Source organism: Dendropsophus ebraccatus, chromosome 12 (genome assembly GCF_027789765.1).
Source record: "Dendropsophus ebraccatus isolate aDenEbr1 chromosome 12, aDenEbr1.pat, whole genome shotgun sequence".
Taxonomy (NCBI): domain Eukaryota; kingdom Metazoa; phylum Chordata; class Amphibia; order Anura; family Hylidae; genus Dendropsophus; species Dendropsophus ebraccatus.
The window spans coordinates 22906810-22933595 of NC_091465.1; the positions used below are offsets into that span (position 1 = coordinate 22906810).

A 26786-nucleotide genomic window follows, 5' to 3' on the forward strand; every position below is an offset into this window, starting at 1 on the left:
TTCCATTCTATAAGGACGTGTCCCCCAACCTGTGGCTCTCCAGCTGTTGCCGGACTACCACTCCCATCGTGCAGCTGCAGTGAGGTGTAAGCGGGGGACACACAGCGCATTGCAGCCGCAGCATCCCGCTCCACTACCTGCCGGCACATAACGGGTCACTCCTGATACCTAAAGAGCGCTCCCTCGCATCCGAGCCCTCTGATTGGTCAGCTCCCCAGTCTCAAGACTGAATGCCGCGCTGTGATTGGCTGTGACTGGCTCACAGGTCAGAGCATCCTGCCATCAGCAGCAGCAATAACCTTTCCCCTTGTCTGCAGCGCTGGATCCCTCGGAGAGCTGCTGCAGGTGACTGGATCCCGGGGATCCATGAAGTGCTGACACGTGTGCAGGGAGAGGCAGGGATGGGATTCGCCTTGGATCTGGGCAGGGTCCGCCCATTGTGATTGCATCAAGGGGTTTGCCCACTGCATCTTGCATGGTGGAGTGTGGCTCCCCAGCCCCCCTCTCTAGGTGTCTGTATGGTGCATGGCTGCTGGGCACTGGGCTGCTCTTCTCCCAGCTGCTTGCACCTTGGCCTTGCTGCTGCTGCTGACCTTGCTGTGCCCCCTCCTGCTTTGTCCTGGCTGCCTCCACCATGTGCTCCCAGCTGTGGCTCCTGACTGACAGGAAGATCCTGGAGGACTATCCTCAGATGCACATCCTGGAAGCACTGAGGCAGCGCTGCCAACATCACCGGCTGGACTTCACCCTGGTCCTCATGGATCAGATGGCCCTCACTGTCATTGATGGCAAGCTGGGTAAGAGCTATGGGGTTTCTCTCTAGAGGGCATGGATACCCCCTGCTTGTTGCCCTGCAGGAGGGGTGGGGGCATCTGGAATCTTTCTCAGTCCTGAAATAAAGTCTTCCTGGAAGTCAGCTGACTATTATTACTTGTGAAACTCTTAATGACGGACGTCTCGGCTATAAGGGTCTGTTCACATGGGAAAGTGAAAACCTGCAATGTATCCGTTACATGGGGACGTACCCTTAGGTTGCATTCACACTCGGTAGATTTGGTTGCAGAAATTGCTCATTTACCTTGAAACTCATAGTCGGAGGAATCTGTCAGGTGTGAATGCAGCCATAAGCTGGCTACAGCCGGTCCTCCAGGCTGTGCACTTGGTTTAATATGTAACATTGTCCTCTGGTGTGATGCTGTTACACATTTGTTACCCTGTACATAAATAGAGCAGGGTCTGGCGGGGGCAAATGGGCAGTTGGGAAGGAGGGGGGTATTTATATACAAGGTACAGGGTAGCTAAGTGTCCCAGGTAAAGTAAGTCTATACAAATACTAAGTGTAGATTATTTTTATGCTTCTTATTCTTCTATTCTATAGAGATCATCCCTAAACCAAGTTGGCCCCATCCCGATCCCTATGAGACGTGGGAATCTACACAGGGCTTCCCCCTCTCTATGGATTCTGCAATGTTAGAATGCGAGGGGGGAGCTTATATCACACCGCTCCCTCGATACACCTAGGATGTCACATGATCATATCATCTGTTATTGATAAGTAATACTTACGTTCGGTATTCTACATTGTAGCAGATTGATTTTTCTCTACTATAATTAACCTGCACGGCTTAAAGGGGACGTTCATCGAAATTGTTCAGATCGAGTTGTTATGTTAAACGTATATAGAATTTTATTTTTTGATGTTATTCTTTGTATATTATTAGCCACATTTTAAAGGGGTTATCCAGCGCTACAAAAACATGGCCACTTTTCCCCCTCTCTTGTCTGCAGTTCAGGTGCAGTTTGCAATTAAGCTTCATTTACTTCAATGGAACTGAGTTTGAAACCCCACCCAATCTGGAGACAAGAGGGGGAAAAGTGGCCATGTTTTTGTAGCACTGGATAACCCCTTTAAGCTTGCGCTTTGTACAGTAGGCAGGGTAACATTGGAAGATAACTTAATTTAGGGGATCGTACCACTGACAATAGCACAGCTCCTACTCCTGTCCAGTGATCCCTGCACATGTCACAAAGCATGCCCACAACAGTCTCCCTTAGAACTCAATAGGTCATGTTCATATTGCTTGCAAGGAAGTGAGTGTGTCTGATATTACTGCACTAAATATATGATGTCTTGGGGCAGGTTTTAGTGGTTGTTGGGTTCGGTGGTGACATACAGGTAGTGAGGACAGGTTGGGGCTGCATGGTGACATAGAGGTGATGAGATGCCATGTCACCCTCCAGGGTCATGTTGGTAAGTGAATGTGGTCGTATTGCATGTGGCAGTGACTGTAGCCAAAAATCCATCTTGGATAGATTTGTTGCTAGTGTAGGGTGGCAGCCACATGTGGGTTGCAACACGACCCCATCCACTTACATGAGCTGCAATGCAGCATAATCTTGGAGCTGACTTGGCAATCTTGGGCCATGCAACCGATGTGGTAGAGAAAGACGCCATATAGCTCCAGCCTTTCGAGGTATTTTCCTGTTCACAGCAGATTTTCTGTCAAGTGATCCGAATCACTCCGTCCTCTATTCATTCTGAGAATAGGCCATGAATAAGTGATAGGGAGGTCTCATCCGTTAGCAGGGTAGCTGTTCAGCTTCTTCAGGGTAAATTCAATCATGAGGTAATTTTATATCACAGACAAATCTGATGCTAAATTTGGATGTGGATTTGCTAAGAATTAGTTGTGGATTTTACCCTATGCATCACAATTGCATCAATTTTGGCATATCAGAAAAATATGGCGTGGAAATAGCACCATTTAAAGGGGTATTCCCCCCAAGAGCTAAAAAAATGTAATGCTCCCAAACCTAGCTGGCCTTACTCACCAAGTCCCCCTGAGTATTTTGAGCCGTCTCCCATCTTTCTAGCTGCTGTCGTTCCTGAGTTACAACTTTTTCTAAAACATGGTCTATATCCAAGATAGGAAACTACATTTCCCATCATGCAATGCTTCTGCCTGATGATGGTGAAGTAGCAGAGCTGGATGGTGCATCAGGAGGCTCTGGACACAGGGGGTGAGCTCTGGGCTGGGGTGACCGGGTGGCTGCTGTTACAGAGGGATGCAGATCACTGTCACCCTCTCTAACAGCAGCCACCGCATCAGTGTTCTCAGTCACTTCACTGTGCTGGGACTGAGGACACGTGATGCCGACACGGAGGGTGGGGGCCAGGAGCAGGGAGCGTGTCGGTGTGGACTGAGGTCTGATGATTCTCTGCAATCCGTGGAGGTGAATGCAGCTGGATAACAGCAAAACTGTGCAGAATCCTTAATAACTGTATATTGGAAAGATGGAAAGCTACGGGTGGGCAGCGTATTAATGCAAAAATAATTTTGGGGGGAATACCCCTTTAAGCAAAACTGAAAGTTCTCAGTGAATATCTCTTGTCCAAGGTTGTTGGCTGCAGCTTAAGAGCGGCCTGTCTGAGCTGACAGGCCGTCCAGCCACTCACTGGCAGCGGGCGTCCCGGTCAGTCACTGGCTAAACAGCCTGTCAGCTCAGACAGGCCTCTCTTAAGCTGCAGCGCACGGAATCGGGGAGGAAGCAGAGTGCTGGAGAAGACTGGGAACGTGGGAGGTAATGTCTACTGTTTGTTGAATAGTCGGCTGCGCATCTTTATTTTAGGTCTGAGCCTAAAAAAAGATCAGCTGATCGTTGTCGCTACTACACGGAGCAATAATCGGCCAAATCGGGCCGATAGAGCCCTAAGACTTGGAGGTCTTGGTCATGCTCTTCCAACCAGTGTCCGACTTTTGTAGGCTGGTTTCACATATGGCAGTTTTGTTTGGAAAACTACCACTGCAGTTTATGAGCCAAATCCAGGAGTGGATCCAGTGGGTAGGAGACATATAAGTGCTTCCTTTATTTTACTCATTACTTTGAATCCACTTCTGGTTTTGGCTCAGCCTTGTGACATGTTGTATTGTCTTCCTTGAACATCCCATTCACCACAGAGAAGACAATCAGCATGAATCCACCCTTGTATATTATACTGATTGTCTCCAATGCGGCATTGGGGATCTTCCAGGAAGACAATGGATGCAGTGCTGGGGAGTTCTGGAAAACATGGATACAACCTATGGCCTATGGCTGTATCCATGTTTTCCAGGCAACCTTATGGCTACATCCAACTTCTTCAGACACCGGTAATCAAATGCTGAGACTCATGGTTTGGGACGAACTGAAGCATGCTCGAGCTGCGCTCATCTCTATTCACTAATATTTAATCTGGCTCATTATGGTGGCATAACGGGAGTTGTAGTTTTGCAACAGCTGGAGGGCCGAAGGTTCCCTACTAGAGATGAGCGAACTGGGTTTGGGTTCGAGTCGATCCGAACCCGAACGTTCTGCATTTCAGTAGCTGGGGCTGCTGAACTTGGATATATCTCTAAGGTTGTCTGGAAAACATGGATACAGCCAATGACTATATCCATGTTTTCCACATAGCCTTAGGGCTTTATCCAAGTTCAGCAGCCACCGCTAATCAAATGCCGAAAGTTCGGGTTCGGATCGACTCGCGAATGCTCAAGGTTCACTCATCTCTATTCCCTACCCCTGCTGTAGTGTTTCAGTTCTGTCCTGCTCCATTTGTAGATGAGCTTTTTGGTGCACTGCAGGTGGTCCCAGCATCCCCAGTGCACCACTTTCCCAGCTTGCCCACCTTATCAATATTCATGAAGACTAAGCAGTGACCTCCCTTATAGCCTGAGTCATCATGATTACTGACAAAGTGGTGGTGGTGGTGGGGGGTGTGCTAATTTACATACTGTATAATGTTTTAGGGGAATATATCCAGAACCAGACCACTGATTTACACATGGAGCACGGGATTCATCTTAGCGTTGCAGCACTAATCTATCAATATTAAAAGGGCAGTATGGACAAGGTTTCCGCTCTATTCTCTTTCAGACCATGTTTTATAGTATGGTGATGGGCTTGGGCCCCAATCATTCATCCAAAAGAATTTATTGTTAATGGGAACAGTGCCATACATATATCTGTGGCCGTGCCTGGTACTACAGCTCAGTCCCTATGCATCCAGGCAGAGTCGTGAGTGAATGTGCATGAGCAAACAACAAAGGGGGCACAGGGGGTGCTGGAAACTTTATGTCCCTTTCAGTGTTATCATGTTACAAAACACATAAATCTGGCTCACATTGCTGGATTAGATCCTCATAATTAACAATAGTAACTGGCAAAGAAGTCGTATTCGTCACGGTCCCGATGTGTCACGCTTCTGGATCTATATTCTGCTTTTATTACCAGACAAGTTTAATTAATCAGTAACCGAACTTCCTGTAAAAACCGCAGAGTAACAAGCGTAATGCTGAACCCCGGCCACGGCTGTAGGAGAAGTCCCAGAGACGACTTCAATAAGATTGGCAGCCAGAATGCGTCCTATAGGCTCATCCTACTGTTGCATCCAATATGGCAGCACTTTCTGTTGTCCGTTTTTATGACTTTCTTTCCGCAGTAAAATTGACTAGAAAAATAATAATTGCCATTTTCTGACCCTATAACTATAGGATGAGACCAAAAAATGACAATTCTGATATTAAGGGGGGAGATTTATCAAACATGGTGTACAGTGAAACTGGCTCTGTTGCCCCTAGCAACCAATCAGATTCCACCTTTCATTTTCCAAAGAGTCTTTGAGAAATGAAAGGTGAAATCTGATTGGTTTCTAGGGGCAACTGAGCCAGTTTCACTTTACACCATGTTTGATAAATCTCCCCCTTGGTATTTTCCTATGTTTACACCATTCACTGTGTGGTTATGATAATATTTCCGCACGTGACGATACTGACTCCAGTCATACAGCCTTAACATGCCCATGATGATAATAAAAGTCTAGAGGAACTTTAATGCTTGACATCCTGTCGTGTATAAGAATGCACACAGAGATAGCTGTCAGTCACTAATTAGCACCGCCCACTGGACTCCTAATCCCAGAATGAGTAAGGATTTTAACCTATAAATTTCAAGATATTCCGAATCAATCTGCTGCCTTAAGTTTAGACTTTTTAACTGTTTACATTTTTAACGAGACATGCAGAAAAAAAAAATATATAGATTTGTCATTTACTTCTGTTCAAAACTCGCAAATCTTCCAGTACTTATCAGCCGCTGTATGTTCCACAGGAAGGGGTGTATTCTTTCTAGTCTGACACAGTGCTTTCTGATGCCACCTCTGTCCATGTCAGGAACTGTCAAGAGCAGCAGCAAATCCCCATAGAAAACCTCTCCTGCTGTGGACAGTTCCTGACATGGAGAGAGATGGCAGCAGAGAGCACTGTGTCAGACTGGAAAGGACATACAGCAGCTGATAAGTACTGGATTATTATATAAAAGTAAATTAGTAATCTATATAACTTTCTGACACCAGTTGATTAAAAAAAAAACAAAAAAAAAAAAACTTTTGGCCAGAGTACCCCTTGAAATAAATTATTACACATTCTAATATTTTGATGACCCCAGGATCCCCTACCACACTGGTATTATATATGACACATGGTATATTATAGATATTTCAATGGAACTCAGGACCATGATACACTGTATTTACATGGTGCAATAATATCACTACTGTATTTGTTTGCAGTAAGAGAAGTGTGATGTGACTGCACGGTGTGAATACGCTCCTGATTTCATTCTCTTATTCACTTCATTATAAATGCTGAGCTCAGCATAAAACTCCAGGCAGCTGGCACTTAGTGGAGCCATCCCCATCCTTGCTTACAATGTACTCAAGCAATTAACAGAATGAATTAAAGGCGTTCAGTGCGAGATGTTTCTATAACACGATTATTCTTTTGGCGGCGGTGCTGGGGAGCTGTCCTGGCTTGTTGCTATTACATTATATCCTATAGAGATAGGGATGTATTATATGGCTTTTAAAGCTATAGGTCCATCCAGCTCTGCTTCTTATACTGGAGTGGCTGCTTACTCCTCTATCCTATGTCAGAACACGTGCATGCTTCCCCATGCTGAGCATGCATATGTGTGGGTGGTCAGGTGAGAGAGATGAGAGCTTGGCTATCAGACCCCCAATGATCAGGTGTGAACCCAGCCTAAGGGCGGGTTCACACTACGGAATTCTCGCGGACAATGTCCGCGGAATTCCATCAGCTGTCTGCCCGCACATCTGGGCGCCTTTCCGCCGGCCCCATAGACACCATTCTATGGGCCGGCGTATTCCGCTATACGCTGAAAGAAGTGTCATGTCACTTCTTTTAGCGGATCACGGAATACGCCGGCCCATAGAATGGTGTCTATGGAGCCGGCGGAAAAGCGCGTGCCGGTGCGGGCGGACAGCTGACGGAATTCCGTGGACATTGTCCGCGAGAATTCCGTTGTGTGAACCCGCCCTAATACAGGATGTAACTCAGGATCAGTAATGTAATGTATGTACACAGTGACCCCACCAGCAGAATAGTGAGTGCAGCTCTGGGGTATAATACAGTATGTAACTCAGGATCAGTAATGTATGTACACAAAGACCGCCACCAGCAGAATAGTGAGTGCAGCTCTAGAGTATATTACAGGATGTAACTCAGGATCAGTACAAGATAAGTAATGTAATGTATGTACACAGTGACCCCACCAGCAGAATAGTGAGTGCAGCTCTGGAGTATGATACAGGATGTAACTCAGGATCAGTACAGGATAAGTAATGTAATGTATATAGAAACATAGAAACATAGAAGATTGTCGGCAGAAAAAGACCACTGGGTCCATCTAGTCTGCCCCTTTAGTATTTTCTTTCTTATTATCTTAGGATAGATATATGTCTATCCCAGGTGTGTTTAAATTCTGTTATTGTAGATTTACCAACCACCTCTGCTGGAAGTTTGTTCCAGGTATCTACTACTCTTTCAGTAAAATAATATTTTCTTATATTGCTTCTGATCTTTCCCCCAACTAACCTCTCACTGTGTCCTCTTGTTCTTGAGTTCTTCAGTTTTTTACTAATTTTTTACTAAAAACACTCCCCTCTTGAACCTTATGTAGTCCTTTAACATACTTAAAGGTTTCAATCATGTCCCCCCTTTCCCTTCTTTCCTCCAGACTATACAGATTCAAATCCTTAAGTCTTTCCTGATATGGTTTATGCCTCACACCCTCCCTCATTTTTGTAGCCCGTCTTTGGACCCATTCTATTTTATCAATATCCTTTTTTAGGTGAGGTCTCCAGAACTGGACACAGTATTCCAGATGTGGCCTCACCAGAGCTCTATACAGCGGGATCACAATCTCCCTCTTCCTATTGGTTATACCTCTAGCTATACAGCCCAGCACACCATTATATATACAGCCCAGCACACCATTATATATACAGCCCAGCACACCATTATATATACAGCCCAGCATACGATTTGCTTTCCCCACCGCCTGGTTGCACTGGTGACTCATTTTAAGGCTGTCAGAAATCATTACCCCTAAATCCTTCTCTTCTGAAGTCTTTTCCAACACAGTACTGCTGATGTGATACTCGGATAGAGGATTCCTCCTCCCCAAGTGCATTATTTTACATTTGGAAACGTTGAACTTCAATTTCCACTGTTTGGACCACTTATCTAGCAAAGCTAAATCATTTTCCATATTACTAACACCTCCAGGAATATCAGCACACTTTCGTGTCGTCAGCAAACAGACAAACTTTACCTACCAACCCTTTTCCTATGTCACAAACATATTAAAAAGAATAGGACCCAGAACAGACCCTTGTGGCACACCACTTGTAACCAGTCTCTGCTCGGAATATTCACCATTAACCACAACCCTCTGATATCTATCCTTCAGCCAACCACAAATCCATTGAACTATCCAGGGATTAAGTCCAATTTTCTCCAACTTCTCTATCAGCTCTTTATGGGGAACTGTATGAAAAGCTTTGCTGAAGTCCGGATAGGTGATATCCACAGCACCACCGTCATCCATCACTTTTGTGGCATAATCAAAGAAATCAATGAGATTAGTCTGACATGATCGGCCCTCAGTAAAGCCATGCTGGTTTGGATCCATCAAATTGTTGATTCTTAGGTGATCCATTATCTTCTTTTTTAGAAGAGTTTCCATCATTTTCACTACTACAGATGTCAGGCTCACTGGCCTGTAGTTACTGGGCTCTTCTCTATTCCCCTTCTTGTGGATTGGTATAACATTGGCCGTTCTCTAATCATCCGGGACATCTCCTGTTAGCAGGGATTGGTTATACATATCTGTCAGGGGGGGAGCAATCACAGATCTGAGTTCTTTAAGAACCCTGGGATGGATCCCTTCTGGACCCATCGCCTTATTCAGCTTAAAACGGGCAAGTTCCTCTGCAACTTCAGCCTCTGAAAACACTGGAGCCGAACCCATATAGCTGGAGGCAATGCTGTGTCCAACCATCCTGTGATTGTGAAGGCCGCCTTCTGAAAACACTGAGCAGAAGTAACTATTCAAATAGTCAGCGACCGCCTTATCTCCATCAATAAACGTATTCTCCCCATTACTTATATTAGAAGTGCTGCAGCCTTTCTTCTTCTTCTTCCTGTCACTTATATATCTGAAGAAGGTATATACAGGTATACACAGTATGTATATAAAGGTTATATATATACTGTATATATACTGTATATTAACCCCTGTATATTATACTGTATATTAACCCCCTCCCCCCAGTGTAACATAATCTTTCAAGGACTATTTAACAATGTATTACTATTCCGGATTCATCTTGAAGAGCTAGAGATGAGCAAATGTTAAAAAATTTGTTTCACCAGCATTTCGCCAATGGCCATATTTCCTGTTGCGGAGCCTTATGTGTCTCATATAACATAATGGAGGCTGAAACACTCTAATAGCCTCCGTAGTTATATATATATATATGAAGTAAATACGGCTCCTTAGTGGGAAATTCATCTGTCAGCAAAATTTTTACAGATTTGCCTCTAGGAAAGCTGTTACCTCTGCATTGGTTTACAGTCTTTCTGTGTAGATCTGCACAGTAAGTCACCGATATCACACACTTTACTCCATTAGCGTCATCACTCTGGAAACTTATATTGATTAGGGAGAGCATTATGATACCTGTAATGAACATTAAGGAGAATCCGTTAGTTGTAGATCATGCTGAGAGCTCAGATGGCAGGAAGACTGTCAGCTGCTGCATGCATGCCTTCTCCCTCCCCCACCCTTTCATGCTTCAACCTACAGCTTCTTCAAGGGGTGGGGAGGGAAGAGACATGCATGCTGTAGCTCATCACTGCCTCTTTGGCACATAAACAGGCAATCCAGAGAAGTTTTTATTTATTTACTTATTTTTTCAAATCAATTCATGTCAGAAAGTTATATAGATTTGTAATTTACTTCTACTTAAAAATCTTCCCATACGTTTCAGCTGCTGTATGTCCTGCAAGAAGTGGTGTATTCTTTCAAGTCTGACACAGTGCTCTCTGCTGCCACCACTGTCCAGAGCAGGAGAGGTTTTCTATGGGGATTTGCTACTGCTCTGGACAGTTCCAGTCATGGACAGAGGTGGCAGCAGAGAGCTCTGTCAGACTGAAAAAATACATCACTTCCTGCAGCACATACAGCAGCTGATACGTACTGGAAGAGTTGAGATTTTTAAATAGATGTAAATTACAAATCTATATAACTTTCTGACCCCAGCTGATTGCTGCACTGCTGAAAGGAATCTATATCTGATGTGTGTCCCTGCATTGAGAGTGTGGCAGGAGGATGGCTGGAGCGCAGGGGCTGTTTTTTAAATCTCTGATAAATGTTTGATAAATTTCTCCCTCGGTGTAGACCCTGGAGCAGTATTAAAATGTCAAGCTCCTGGGCCTGAGTGCAAAGTCTGTAGGCCGAGCTTATATTTGATCCAACACATATTTTGACAGGTTGGGAGGCGGGTAATATGACATAGTACAGCATACCTCTGCTAGATCCATCACTTTCAATGGTCCATGTAGAGGAGACTATATTTAATCTATTGGATCCATGCATCAAATCAGATGTGCACCCGCCGTATTGGGCCCCCAAACCGCCACGTGTCATTTATAATAGTGTCTCCTTATGTGAGGCAGAGGCTTGTGCCTTCCACCCCTGCACACTCTTCATCAAGCCCCAGTCTGTGCATAGAGCTGATCCCTGGCATAGTGACATGGACGTCCTTGTCTCCTTCCTGCGGGTTCTGAAGCAGCTGAGGTCACTCACATTCACCAGTCACCTCTGATTTGTCTCTTCCTCTGAGCTTGTGTGCTGAATATTCTCCAGCGCTGCTTATGTATGCAGCTGAAGTGTTAGACATACTCTCAGCTCTCCGTCTCATCCAGCCAGAGTCATTTGCCTGCGAGTCAAAAGCTGCCATCTTGCTTTTGATCTAGTAGACTTGTTGGAAGTTTATGTGTCACATTTACTTGGCCTCAGTAGCAGAACATCCATGCTGCGCTAGTACAGGAATATATGGAGAGAATTATATATATATATATATATATATATATATATATATATATATATATACAGTATGTCCATCTGTGCTTCCAGGATGTAGAAAAATACTTTAAAGTGTCAAAGAGGCGCAACCAATAATGTCACCTTACTCCCCCTCCAGTCCTTGTCTCTGATTCCAGCCCTGAGCCCAGTTTCCCATCTGGTTCTTATGCTGCACATACAAATTGTGGACAAGTGTGAGACAAGTAAGCTGGATTCATCTTCCTATCAATCAAGCAGGGAAAGGGATGAGAGGTGAATCAAGGCGGCATTACAGCCTGCAGCTCTTTTCCCCATGTAGCAGTGGTATTGGGTATTTCTAGTCTGTACACCCCTCTCAAAAGCCTGTACTCTAAGTAAGGTGGTAATGAAGTTATGCCTAAGTTTTGCCTCTAGATGTCGCTACTATGTATATTGCACAGCTGTAGTTGTTTTGTATTGTTTGTTTTTGATCTGTGCACCAATGAGAGCTCTTCTTCTTTTTCTCCTATCCCTATTTTCCTTTCTCTTTGCACTCTCATCTCCACCACTCACAGGAGTCGTTGAACCCCCTGTAGGAAGTTGTCACATGAGGAGAGGAAGTGTACACCCACACTAGTCAGTTCTTCTCTGGTTCTCGTAGAGGCAAGACACACAGAGCAGAGTCTCCTGCAGAGTATAGCCAGGAGCCTGGCTCTTCTGTAGTGTATCTACATGGGAAACACAAAGGGGGAGATTTATCAAAGGGTGTAAAATTTAGACTGGTGCAAACTACCACAGCAACCAATCACAGCTCAGCTTTAGGCAGTGCTAAAAGGAAAGCTGAGCTGTGATTGGTTGCTGTGGGCAGTTTGCACCAGTCTAAATCCCTTTGATAAATCTCCCCCAAAGACTCTTTGTTTTAAGGAGCACTTATCCTAACTATGCAGTGCTAAACCACTCAAGAGAGGACAAGTCAGAGATCACCCCAACCCACGCCGTTGAACATCTCTAAAGGTGCAGGACAGTATCCTAAAACAAAAGGAACTGATCTGGATAGAACAAAGTTGCTAGAAGCCTACGTACTCTATCTTGCAGTGCGGTTGTAACCAGATAATTTTGGCCACCCTGCTCAACTCAGTTAACAAGGACTGGGGCTTGTCGACCGACCACCATAGCAGTAAAGTCAATTAAATTGTACAGCCACCATCTTTACGTACTCGTTACTGAACCAAACTTCTTGCAAAGTTTGGAATGAATCTCGGTTCATAAGATACGGTTCGCTTATCTCTAACTGCAGCTTTTCTTGTGTTCTGGTTAGATGAGGCACCATCCATGTGGCAGACAGCCCCCCTTTAAAGTCCCTCAGGCAGCAATAGATTCAAGCTCACTGTGTGTAGAACAGGGGTAGGGAACCTTGGCTGTTCAGCTGTTGCAAAACTACAACTCCCATCATGCCTGGACAGCCAAAGCTAAAGCTTTGGCTGTCCAGGCATGATGGGAATTGTAGTTTTGCAACAGCTGGACAACCAAGGTTCCCTACCCCTGGTGTAGAGGGTCAGTTTTGGGGGTCTCTCACCTGTCCAGGTGGAGTATATATGTAACGTCCTCAGGGTCGGTGTAGTACATTGTGCTGGGCATTTGACACACTGCCCTAGTTTGACATTTCCTTTTTATTGCGGCCGATAAGAGCGGATGAGTCAGCCCTTGGCTGTATTTGCAGCATGCCTAGTGTGCATTACGTGTGCAGGTTATACTGTACCTCTTCCCAGTGACATTATTTGCAGCCCTGCACATTTTATGGGACGTCCGCCGCCAATATAAAAGCAGCGCATTAAAGTATTTAGCTGAAATGGATGTATAATTATATCTTCTCTCTCTGTACTTACTTGTACTATCTATTAACTTGGCATCCAGAGTATGCTGCCTGCGGAGGTTTGTTGATGGCTGTGAGTAGACACTGAGCCGTAAGGGAATCAAGGTGATACATATATCTGGAGATATCACAGGCTAATGTTGTGCTGTTAGATAAAGACCCAGAAAAAAGGATAACCAGATATTTGTTATTTACTTCTATTAAAAAAAATCTTGTCTTCCAGTACTTATAAGCTGCTGTATGTCCTGCAGGAAGTGGTGTATTATTTCCAGTCTGGAGAGCAGGATAGGTTTTCTGTGTGGATTTGCTACTGTACAGTTGTACGTCTGTACAGTTTCTGATATGGACAGAGGTGGCAGCAGAGAGCACTGTGTCATACTGGTAAGAATAAACCACTTCCTGCAGAACATACAGCAGCTAATAAGTACTGGAAGACTGGAGATGTTTTAATAGCAGTAAATTACAAATCTATGGCATTTGCTGGGACCAGTTGATTCGAAAGAAAACATTTTTTGGTTAAAGAGAATGTACCACCTGGTACATCCTCTTTAACCTGAACTTACCTATCGAACGGCGCCAGCACGGGGAAGCCGTTTTTCAGACCGAGGCCCCGTTCCCGTGCACGGCGCTGTTCTATGCACGGGAACCGGCCGGTGCTCAAGCACTGGAGGTCGGCCCGCCCCCTGTATGACGCGGCTCCCTTAGAATGAACGGAGCCGCATCATACAGGGGAGGGAATTCCCCCCGGCACTGTTCGATAGGTGGGTGCAGGTTAAAGAGGATGTACCAGGTGGTACATCCTCTTTAAGTTTCCCCAGACCTTTCCCTGAACTCTAAACTCTGAACACCATAAACTAAGCCCCATTATCCCTGCAGTGTCCCTATATTATCCTGGACTAACACGTGTGATAGCTGTCAACCAAACATTGTTCAGTAGACAGCTATCTCACTCGATACCTCCATACACATTAATTTTTAGGGGTAAGCTGCTGCCAGACATCACTTTCAGCTGCTTACCTGTTTGAGAAAAGAAAGGATCAGGCAGCTGATATCACAGCCGTCCCGTAAATTAGAAAACAATAGATTGGTAGGGACCCAACTGACTTCTATGGGAGAGTTTTATAGGCATGCTTTGTGACCTGTGCACCAGTCGCTGTGTGTGTGTCTGTACAAGTCTAAAATATGTCCATAAAAACACCATTGTTTCCTATTGAATTTAAAGGGAAAACATCTAAATATATATATATATATATATATATATATATATATATTTTCCCTTTGTATCTCAGTGTCAATTTCTAGTTATTTTCTAGTTTTTTTAGGCTATGTCCACTCAACACAAGTTCTGCGTTAATCATGGCCGCTGTTGCAACGGCCGTGATTAGTGCGGTACTTGCGTTGTGCTGCAGGCTGAGGGAATCCCGGCCGGAGTGTATAACACACGGTATACACACCGACCGGGATCCCTAGCGGCGCCGTATAAAACGGACATGTCACGCCGTAGAAACCCTGTCAGTGCACACTATGGAGCGAGCGGCTCCGGCCGCATGCTCCACAGCGTGCAGTGGGGAGTTCTGATGCGGGCGCGCATGGATGCGCCCGCATCAGAACTCAGCGGCGCTGGGTCAGTCACGGAACGGCCGGTCTTATACTAAATGTGAACATAGCCTTATATTGTATTCTCTACGAATTACAGTGTCTGAAGAAGGTCCAGATGGACTGAAACGTCACTTTTTGTGTTGCTGTAAAAAAATGAATTGACATCATTTACCAAAATAACGTAACATTCTTTGTGAACAGAGCAATATCTACATAATATATTTGGGACTTGGACCCCTTCTCCGCTATTTAACCAGGTTTCCTCACCTGGGTGAATTATCTTATCTGGCCAGCTACTGTGTGACCTTCAGTCTTGGTTCTTATGTAATGTGGCCAAGGTGCATCGGAAATCATCCTGGATTGCTAGTCACCGTAGCTTTCAAATTGACTTTAAGGGAACATGTCACGTTGTACCTATGGTCTGATCTGCCAGCATCATGTTGTAGAACAGGAGGAGCTGAGCAGATTGATATATATCGTTGTAAGAAAAGATTTAATGTAATTTGTCATTTATTGATTGAAATATTTAATCGTTCCATGTTTAGGAGTCCAGTGGGCAGTCCTATCACTGATTGACACTGTCCACTGGACTCCTAAGAACAGAGAGTTACAAGTTATACTTGATCTTTTCCCATAAACATATATATCAATCTGCTCAGCTCTCTTCCTGCTCTGTAACAAGATGCCAATAGATTACATAACATTTTTTTGGTTCCCTTTAAAGTGTCACTGTCATTTTTTATTATTTTTTGCAGAAATCAATAGTCCAGGCGATTTTAATAAACTTTGTAATTGGGTTTATTAGGCAAATATGCCATTATCTGCATTTAAAAGACTTTCCCCATGCCCCCCCTCCCTCCTCTGTCTCATACACTGCTCATCAGGATCATCAGGAAACCTCAACTCTTTTACATCAGTCGAGCCCTATGGAGAGGGGAGGAGGGAGATTAGTCGGCAGCAGAGAGCAGAGAACAAAGGATTACACAGTGGGAGCTATGTGAAAGCCAGAATTCAGAGGTCAGAGAGGTCAGTGCTGAGTTCAGAGGAGATAGCCAGTGATGTAGCTGTAAATTAACTCTTTGTTGTCCTGTTTTGGTGCCTCATCTCCCTCAACCCCTCCCCTCTCCATAGAAAATCATAAGGACAGGGGGGAGAGTGTCAAACTGCTTTTTATGATACAAATTCATTTTTCGGGTAATAAACCCAATTACAAAGTTTCTTAAAATCGCCTGGACTATTGATTTCTGCAAAAATAATTTAAACGACAGTGACACTTTAAGTTAAACAATGCGGTTTCGCCCACAACGTGAGACCTCACATATTGCAGCTGAGATCAAAACCACCCTGATACACAAGCTGGTGTGACTGTAAGGCTCTATTCACCCAGTGCAGTTTAGTTATGGTCACCCGATTTTGAAAATCTTAACAAAACTGGGAACAAATCCGCAACAAAACCGCCGCCCGTGGGCAGCACAGCCTATGTCCGACAGCAGCGACAAGCAGTGTGATAAATGGCCGCACAGTATACTGCCGCAATACCGCACATCCGACTATAACAAGCCATCAGTGCCGTCCCGGCTGCAGTGCGACACGTAGTGTGGCACATTTTTTATTGATGCTGCTTTTCAATTAATTGGGTTTTTATTATGCTATCGAGAAAACATGGAGATGTTCTGCGTCTTACGGAGGGAGATTCATGCTCGCAGTGAGGAGTGGGTAGTATACAGAGACACTTTCTTTTTTTTTAAATGCATTCTATTTAATAAGACATATGTTTTTTTCAAAAACATTGTAAAAACCTCCAAAAATAGTGATAAAAGAATGGCATTATTTTTTTTTTTCAAATAAAACCAGTTTCTCACTGGTTTTGCATCTGTATAACCACGTATTACCCCAATGTGAACCTGGCCTAAACCTATAGCTCTTGTTAACCCTTGTATTGTTTAGAGTCCATGGTGATGAATGATTTTGGTCCCTTGTGTTTTTTTGGGATTTAATCTTTCATAAAATTCTGTTCCAGGCTTGCAAATTAACCAGAAGATTGTGACTGCTTACCCTCAGGTGATACTGGTCCGGGTCCCGACTCCTACAGTGCAATCCGATAGTGATATAACTGTTTTGCGACATCTTGAAAAGTTAGGCTGCCGTCTTATCAATCGCCCACAAGCCATTCTAAACTGCATTAACAAGTTCTGGACATTTCAGGAATTAGCCGGCCATGGGATTCCTTTACCAGATACCTTCTCCTATGGTAAGTGATAGTATCTGGACTCAATATATCACATATGGGGGTGGATTTACTGCTGTCATATGCATAAATCCCCCTATAGGTGTGGGTTATGGTGCAATGTCAAAGATATTTCTACATGTCACAAAATATGCTAAACTATGTATTTTTTTGTATATGGAATTTGCATCACAGAATTAGAGCTTGCTCCATTGGATGCCATATATATCAGACAGTATGGCTTTCATTACTAGGACCCACATTAAACTATGAAGGCCGAATCATGGGCCATATTATGTATACAGCACTTGGACCTCCACTAAGGTCAGGATTATGGAAATTCAGGGATCTGCTGGTGTCACAACTGTGCGAAACTGGAATTTTTCCTGTTTCATTTTTTTGTCGGCTCAGTACATTTCCAGTTCCCACTAACACATGAAAATTACAAAGGTATGGCCACATAGGTGTATGTCCACATGGCATTACTGTCCTCTGAATACTTAAAGGGAATCCGTCAGCTCCCGGGCACTACCTGAGGTGCTGACAGTCTGCTGTAGCTGGCAGCCCCCAGTGAGCATGGTGCCTTTTTGGTAATTTTCCGTGCAGTGGATTATGTACAATCTTATGTCTCCTACTGTCACAGAGCAGTTGTTTGTGCCACACTTGTCATGCATCCTCCTCCCTCTTCATGAATAATCAATGCTGCCCGGCCTCCTGCTCGCTTAGCTGTCAGATTGCAGATCAGTCCTTTATAGGCAGGTTATCTCTGAAAGAATCTCTCCTGCCTCTTGTGTTGGAGCTGTGGTCTAGGGGTAACTCACCTGTCTAGAGACCTGCCAGCAGTTCATTCCCTGGTTTGAATGCCCTGATGGAAATTAAATAGATGTCTTTTTTTTCCTCATTATTGTATCATTTTTAAGGCTATGTTCACACACACAGTGTTTTTGCTCAGTATTTTGGTCAGTATTTTGCAACCAAAACCAGAAGTGGATTGAAAACACTGAAAGGCTATGTTCACACACTGTTGAAATTGAGTGGATGGCTGTCATTTAATGGCAAATAATTACTGTTTTTTTTTTAAAACAACGTCCGATATTTGCCATTAAATGACGGCTATCTGCTCAACAGTGTGAGAACATAGCCTTTCTGTGTTCTCAATCCACTCCTGGTTTTGGTTGCAAAATACTGACCAAAATACTGAGCATAAATACTGTGTGTGAACATAGCCTTAAAAATGATACAATAATGAGAAGAAAAAAAAAGACATCTATTTAATTTCCATCAGGGGATTCAAACCAGAGAATGAACTGCTGTCAGGTCTCTATACAGGTGAGTTACCCCTAGACCACAGCTCTAAAACAATAGGGAGGAGAGATTCTTTCAGAGATAAACTGCCTACAGAGGACTGATCCGCAATCTGACAGCAGAGCGAGCAGGAGGCCGGGCAGCATTGATTATTCATGAAGAGGGAGGAGGATGCATGACAAGTGTTGCATGAACAACAGCTCTGTGACAGTAGGAGACATAAGATTGTACATAATCCGCTGCACAGAAAATTACCAAAAAGGCACCATGCTCACTGGGGGCTGCCAGCTACAGCAGACTGTCAGCACCTCAGGTAGTGCCCGGGAGCTGACGGATTCCCTTTAAAGCGGTACTTCAGAGAAAACAATTTTTTAATCTACTGGTGTTAGAAAGTTATACAGGCTTGTAAATTACTTCTATTTAAGAATTTCAAGTCTTCCAGTACATATCGACTGCTGTATGTCCTGCAGGAATTGGTGTATTCTCTCCAGTCTGACACATTGCTCTTTGCTGCCACTTCTGTCCCTGTCAGGAACTGTCCAGAGAAGCAGCAAATCTCCTTCTCCTTTGGACAGTTGTTGTCCCAGACAGAGGTGGCAGCAGAGAGCACTGTATCAGACTAGAAAGAATACACCACTTCCTGTAGGACATACAGCAGCTGATAAGTACTGGAAGACTTGCAATTTTTAAATAGAAGTAATTCACAAATTTGTATAACTTTCTGATGCCAGTTGATTAGATTTTATTTTTTATCTGCAGAGTACCCCTTTAACACTTTAAAAACATAAGCAAAGATCTTGAAAAAAAATAGGCATCCAGACATTAAAAAAATCTACATAACTGACATGTGGAAATTGACCTGCGTTGCAAATTATAAATCAGAAAAGCTGTAAATTCTCTACTTTAGAGTCATAGTCATACAGTGACTGTCATGGGTTCATCTGTTCATAATCCTTTTCTCTCGGAGAGCAGTTATAAAGAGTGTCTCTCACTTTGGAGGACCTGTCTTGTCCTTTTTGATACAAACAACCCATTGATTTGAATGGGCATTGTGTAATGCATAGTTTGTCCTGTGGTGGCGCTGCAGGAAAACCGTACACCTACTACCATGCTGCCCTGCAGATTACAGTTAATCACTTGCACTGGGGCTTGAGTTTTAACAAATAGGGATTATGGGGGAGATTTATCAAACATGGTGTAAAGTGAAACTGGCTCAGTTGCCCCTAGCAACCAATCAGATTCCACCTTTCATTCCTCACAGACTCTTTGGAAAATGAAAGGTGGAATCTGATTGGTTGCTAGGGGCAACTGAGCCAGTTTCACTTTACACCATGTTTGATAAATCTCCCTCTATTAGGCCGAGTTCACACTACGTGAAATACGTACTTTGCAAAATAACGGCCATTTTTGTGCAAATACGGCCTTTGTTATGAAATACGGCCTTGTTCTTTTTTTTACGTAGTGTGAACATAGCCTATATCTGTATGAGAACCCCTTTGAAGGGATTTCTGATTGTCTTCACAGGTTATAGGTGGTGGGGGGCAACCAAGTATGCTGAAATGTATTGTTCACCACCTAATATATATCCTGTTTAGGTGACTTGGTGCTAACATAAAAGATCTTCTTACCAGAATTACAGGTTCATTGCAAAGGACTCTGCTTACTTTTTATTCCAGGGTAGGACGGTATTTTACTCTGAACACATATTCCTTCTGCAATATAAAAATAGCATTTACCTTTAAAACAGGGCTGTCTGCCGACGAAAGTCCAAAGCGTTCTGCATAGTAATGGTGTGACTAGCAGATCAGCTACCGGAGTGGTCAAACCGGACAGATCCAGCAATACCATAATCAATGCCAAGGACCGGATCAAAAATTGTGTGGCCGGCATTACTCTTGATGTGAACGGTACTTGAGTATAAATAATAAATAGTATCAGTAAATGGGATTGGACACTTGGCTCTGTCCACCTGCATTTGGGCCAGTATGTGCATTATTGAAGTATTTTTCTTCTTACGTTGCCTTTTTGACATGACAGGTGGACACGATGAATTTGCAAAAATGATAGATGCAGCGGAACCTCTTGGGTATCCAGTCGTTGTGAAGAACACTCGAGGACATCAAGGTATTATGTCATTTATTATAAAATTAACAGTGGAATTCCTTTAATCCAGAATCAAACAATCCAGAATCAAACCTGCATTAAGTACTTGTATCCTGCATGAAATCATCTTTTCTTGGAAGTCTGTATTGTGCAGCCCCTCTGTAATTATATATATATATATATATATATATATATATATATATATATATATATATATGACCCTGACACACCCCTTTGACAAGTAACAGCCGGTTGTCAGTTCATTATTCAGACATTTCTAACAGGAATAACAGAGGATCCCAACTGTTCGCTAGAATGGGCAGAGAGAAGTGCTTAGCCAAGTGCTTCTCCTGGCTTGTTCTAATGATCTGTCATGGTCTGATATCCCAGTTACCAAACAATCTAAACCATTTTTGTGTCCCTGTAATGTCAAAACATTTTTCAAAAGACAGGAACATTTTAAATGGGTTACCCAATGTTAGGAAAACATGGCCACTTTCTTCCAGAGACAGCACCACTGTTGTCTCCAGCTTGGTTGGGGTTTTGCAGCTCAGTTCTATTGAAGTGAATAGAGCTTGACTAAAAATTACACCTGACCTGGAGACAAGAGTGGTGCTGTCTCTGCAAGAAAGTGGCCATGTTTTTCTAAGGTTGGATAACCTCTTTAACCCCTTTGTCTTTATTGTAAGCCTAGGCACAGCGCCATACATTTGGTTGTGGTTGTGTTTGGTACTGCAGATAGTCTTGATCACTTGAATAGGGTGGAGCTGCTGTGAGCCAAGGAACCGGGCATGATTACAGGCGGATGTACAGAGCTGTGTCTGATAGATAAATGAAGTTGAACTTGCACTTGCTTGAGCCCTTCATTCTGTTGACCACCAATCATATATTATAGTGTTGATCATACATAGATATGACATCAATATTATATCCCCTTTGTTAAAGAACATACTTTCTAAAAGCATAATTAGATACTAGGTATAGAAAACTGGGTGACAACCACAGTGTGAGCTATAGTGGCAGCCATATTGATTGTTGGCAATGACGTCACACATCTCTGAAAGTTGTTCTACCAGGTCTTGGGGTAATCTGATGACAAGAACCCCCCCCCTTCATGGACAACCCCAGCAGCTCATGTCTGGTCCTGTGCAGGTCATCTCCTCTTGGCTATGTGATAGGGTGCCCCTTACCAGACGCCCCCCTTGATGGTTCATATAGAGGCACTATAGGTGAAATATTGCCTGTTATTTTGCGTTTACCCTGGGGATGACACGGAGGGCGGTTTTGCAGGCTCTTTGTGCCCAGTTCTGGGGCTATTTAATTGCTCACTGTTAATGCCTGATAGTTCTCTCAGAACATGAATATTTCATTGCAATTGCCAGGGGCAGACTTACATTTTCTAGTGCAGTGAACCTCAGCGGCATATCAAAGAAATAAGTGGTTAAAAAAAAACAAAAAGATCAGACTTCTGAGGTGCCCCCGGTCTGCATGACTGTATATAGCCAGAAGATCCTGGACCCCAATACTGTACTGGGCTCCCACCCAATATCCAGGACTGGAGGATGTATAAAGTAGCTGTACTTATTTACACAGCACAGGTTATGTATAGGTGGTGACTATACACATGACCTAAATCTCACTACGATGACTTTACATCCGGTTCCACTTTGCTGCCGACTCAGAAGTTATCTATTCCAAGTTGACTCGGAGCGGAGAAGAATGTGATCCAATCCAGCTGTAGAGCCGCTATACGCAGCTGAGCGTGCATGTATATCTTATGGGAATAGGAAGAAGCAGCTGCCAGACACCTCTGGTATACAGGATTAGGCACATTGCAATCTTTCCTTTGATATCTGACACATCGGTGGGCCGCTATGCCAACATCGAGTGATTTGTTTGTCCAGCTTCAGCCCTGCATCAGGGCATTGTCTGACTGATATAGGCCTGGCGCCTATCAGTGAAATTGATTCTGGGGACCACCCCAAAGCTTTTAGGTCTCATGCACATGCATGCTCTTAGAACTATATTACAGCATATTCTGGATAAGCGATCTGCTAGATCGGCGCTCACTTACTGAGCCTGTTACATGCAGTGGCGTAGCTACCATAGAGGCAGGGTAGGCAGTTGCTATGGGGCCCATGCAGGAGGGGGGCCTGGGGGAGAAGGTAAGGGCGCGTGTCCTTCTGCTTAACCCCTTATGTACTGCAGTGTGTAAGTGACCCAATGTTTACTTTTTATATAAATAAATAAACAAATAAATAAATAAAATAAATATACAAATAAATAAATAAATGCTGAAGACAGATATCTGTGCTTCACTGCACTGATAACCTCTGACCTCTGTTCTCTAGCTGCGCAATAAAGTAGGAAAGGAAAATGTGCGTGCAGAGGTCAGGGGTTATCAGTGCACCAGCAGTAAAGCAGATATATATATATTTATTTATTTATACTGTATACAGTAACAAAGTATACACGTTATCTCTCCATGCTCCTCGGTGTTCTTCTCGCTTCTGCCCGCTCCCCGTGAACTTCAGAGCTGGTTTCTGAAGTGACAAGCCGCTCAGCCAATTACAGGCTAAGATGGGACAGCATCGTGGCCAGTCATTGACTGGCCTGTCACTTCAAAGACCGGTGTAGAAGCTTCAGCAGCGGCAGCGAGCGGGGAACACCGGGGAGCATGGACAGGTATGTATAAAGTTTTTTTTTTTTTTACAGAGTCATCAGCCATTGGCCCCACATCGCTATTACACATGGCCATGCTTGGTTGGCTACCAATGATTTTTAGGCTGCACCAAAACACATGATCAACCGATGATCGTCGTTGGCTGATAATCTGCCAATCCAGCCTAATTCGGCAGATTATTGCCCCGTTTAATAGGCCCCTTACTGTCATTGATGAAATGGGCACAGTGGTAATGACCATGCGATCACCATGATGTAATAAAAAGTCATAGGTCTACTATCTAAGACCCTTGTGGTATGAGGTTAAGCCCTTAACATTGCAGCCAATTTTAGTTTTTCTCTCATTCAAAGAACCATTATTCTTTGATTTTTCTGTAGGAAGAGCCATAAAGGTGAAGAAGATGCCTGCAACACGAAGCGGCAGTCTGATAGGGAGCACACCTGTCATAGGCTATGTTCACACATAGTATTTCTGTCAGTATTTTTTTTCAACCCAAATCAGGAGTGAAACTGACAGGGCAAAATTATAATAGAAATATTTACACAGTTTCTGTGTTTTCAACCCACTCCTGGTTTTGGTTGACAAAAGACTGACAGAAATACTATATGTCAACATAGCCATAGGGAGCTGGCTCAAGGATGGAGAAGATGGGCCCACTGCTACCCTGAGACGCAGGTGGCAAGATGACTTAATATTTTGTCATCTCACCACTTGCTCGGCCAGTCAGCCATAGCGACACAATGAGTATAACTAGAGGTGGTCACCTGACATTGCCATTCTCCCATTGTAGCCAGTCCAAGCCTATGCCACAGGGGTGAGTAGTACAGCTTACCAGGTCTAATAAAACAAGAAAAAAATGTTAATAATAATTATAAGTTAATAATAATAATAATAATAATAATAATCTAATACCATGTAATACTTAATCCTGTTATGGAGGATATAGCACAGCAGTGAGTCAGCGGCGTGCCAATGGGCTGTATTCGGCACACATAAGTCACCGCGTATTGAGTAATATAGAAGATAAGATCTCATTCAACTCTTCCTGGTGTAAAAAACAGAAGCGTACAAAACCTACAATCATTTCCATATATAATACTCACAATGCTCAAAAACACAGCAAGGACCATTGTGGGCCTCTTTTTTGTTATAGTAGTTAGCGCCAATAAGGAATAATGATGCTTAGATATAATACACACAGACCGGTTGTCATTCCTGGTTGTGTCGTCTCATAGAAAAACACCAGGAAGAACAAGGAGAAGATGGTAAGAGAATATGAAATCCATGGTGCAAGATCCAAGGGATCAGATCACTCTCAGAATAGCCTGGCTGATGGCTTCCCAGTATGCCACCTCTGTCAGTATACAGCCCAGTATAACACTGTTTTTGTCTGTTTCCCAGGAAAAGCTGTGTTTCTTGCACGGGATAAGCACCATTTGATGGACATATCTCACCTAGTGCGGCATGATGCTCCATACCTGTTTCAGAAGTACGTAAAAGAGTCCCATGGAAAAGATATCCGCGTAGTGATTGTCGGAGGACGCGTGGTAGGATCCATGTTGAGATGTTCCACCGATGGCAGGATGCAGAGTAACTGCTGCTTGGGTAAGAGATTCTGGAGCTTTGGGGAGTATGATAGTCAGAGTCATGTCTGACAGTCCAGTTGCTAGGGAATTTTTTTCTACCAAATCAGCTGGTTTCACAGATTAGTATTTAAAAATCTCTACTCTTCCAGTACTTATCAGTTGTTGTATGTCCTGCAGGAAGTTGTGGATTCTCTCCAGTCTGACAAAGTGCTCTCTGCTGCCACCTCTGTTTGTGTCAGGAACTGTCGAGGGCAGCAGCAAATCCCCATAGAAAACCTCTACTGCTCTCTAGACTGGAAAGAATACATCACTTCCTGTAGTGCATACGGCACCTGAAAAGTACTGGAAGACTAGAGTTTATTTTAAATATAGGTATATTACAATTCTCTGGCACCAGTTGATTTGATAGAAAAAAAATAGCTGGAGTAACACTTTAAGGTGAAACCACGCTAATTTTAAAGCAAAATTTGAGGCACTTTCCATGGCAAAATCATCACGGTTTGATGTGAACAAGCCTAAAATACGAGGGAAATCCCAGCAAGTGTGAATTTATTTATTTATTTATTTTTTGTAATGTCAAGTAAGGCTGGGTTCACTCTACATTTTTGCAATCGTTTTTTGCCACATACAGATGAAAAAAATGGATGCATTTGTGTGCATCCGTTTTGATCCGTTTTTCCATTGACTTCCATTATAAAAAATACATCCATCAAATCCATCAAAATGGATCCGTTTTTTTTTAATGTACACAAAAACATAGCTGACCTTACTTTTGTGTCTGTTAAAAAAACGGATGCGTTTTGATCCATTTTTTTATGATTGAAGTTAATGGAAAAACAAATCAAAATGGATGCACACAAATACATCCGTTTTTTGCAAAAAACGGATGAAAAAACGTAGTGTGAACCCAGCCTAAGCTTTATACCCTAACCTCCCTTCTCTTTATGTTCCAGGCGGCGTGGGCACCACCTTCCCGCTGAGTGAGCAAGGCAGATTGTTAGCTATGCAAGTGTCAAACATCCTAGGGATGGACATATGCGGCATCGACCTTCTCCTGAAGGATAACGGGTCGTTCGTGGTTTGTGAGGCTAATGCAAATGTTGGTTTTACTGAATTCGACCAGGCGTGTGATTTAGATCTGGCCGGTATTATTGCAGATTACGCAATATCTCTTCTCCCCAGTAGGCCATCAGAAGAGATGTCTCTGCTATCTGCAGCATCCAGCTCTCCCGAAATCAATGAGACAAAGGCTCCCGCGTCTGCCACCAGTGACGGATCGCTCTCTAGTAGTAATAGTGTTCCTGATGGGAAGGAAATCAGGGATTCTATCAATGCAGCAAAGCCAAGTCCCCCGATCCAGACAGATAGAATCTGTAATGATGCCGCAGAGTAAACTACCTCTTCATTCCCCGTGTAAATGAATGCACTTACCAATCACGGTTGCCGTCACGGCTCAAAAGGGGCTTGCAAATAATTATCGGGAAAAAAAACAATAGGTTCTGAGGCGCTCTAGTGCTGAATACGTAATAATAGTTCTGCTGCTTCCTTGTGTCTCACTGGTAACAATGTTACTGCTGGGAATTATTATTTGCACCTGTAGAATACATAGTGGCTTTATATAGGGGAAGGATTTTCTTAGTAGTGAGGTCAATGAGCAATCATATCTGTCATTGTTTGGGGGGGATTTAAGTCTTGTCATCCTTTGGTGCTATGTATAATGATGATATCAAGGACACCAGAGGAATAGGGTCAAATTGGACATTGAAGGAGGTTGAAAAGCCATGGGTTACATTTCAGTGTTTTTATGGGTTGATGACAGTAGTCATCATCCCAGGACATAAGGTGTCAAACTTGCGTCCCGCCAGCTGTTGCAAAACTACAGTTCCCATCATGCCTGGACAGCCAAAGCTAAAGCTTTGGCTGTCCAGGCATGATGGGAATTGTAGTTTGACAACAGCTGGAGGG

The 26786-nt window shown here is 43.5% G+C and overlaps 1 protein-coding gene across 1 annotated transcript; it reads left to right on the plus strand.

Annotated features, from left to right (window-relative positions):
• The first annotated feature begins 305 nt into the window (after positions 1 to 305).
• Positions 306 to 26214, plus strand: RIMKLA (ribosomal modification protein rimK like family member A). The gene is made up of 5 exons (XM_069946619.1): positions 306 to 797; positions 16938 to 17168; positions 20487 to 20573; positions 24637 to 24840; positions 25775 to 26214. The coding sequence occupies exons 1-5, from the start codon at positions 635 to 637 to the stop codon at positions 26212 to 26214; spliced, it is 1125 nt and encodes a 374-aa protein (XP_069802720.1). The 5' UTR covers positions 306 to 634.
• Positions 26215 to 26786: the final 572 nt, after the last annotated feature.

What these genes read in the sequence shown, in the direction of transcription:
- RIMKLA (XM_069946619.1), top strand. Translation starts at nt 635, where the DNA reads ATGTGCTCCCAGCTGTGGCTCCTGACTGACAGGAAGATCCTGGAGGAC. An exon ending in TGTCATTGATGGCAAGCTGG is followed by an intron (nt 798 to 16,937) that starts GTAAGAGCTATG and finishes ATTCTGTTCCAG; the next exon opens with GCTTGCAAATTAACCAGAAG. An exon ending in GAACACTCGAGGACATCAAG is followed by an intron (nt 20,574 to 24,636) that starts GTATTATGTCAT and finishes TCTGTTTCCCAG; the next exon opens with GAAAAGCTGTGTTTCTTGCA.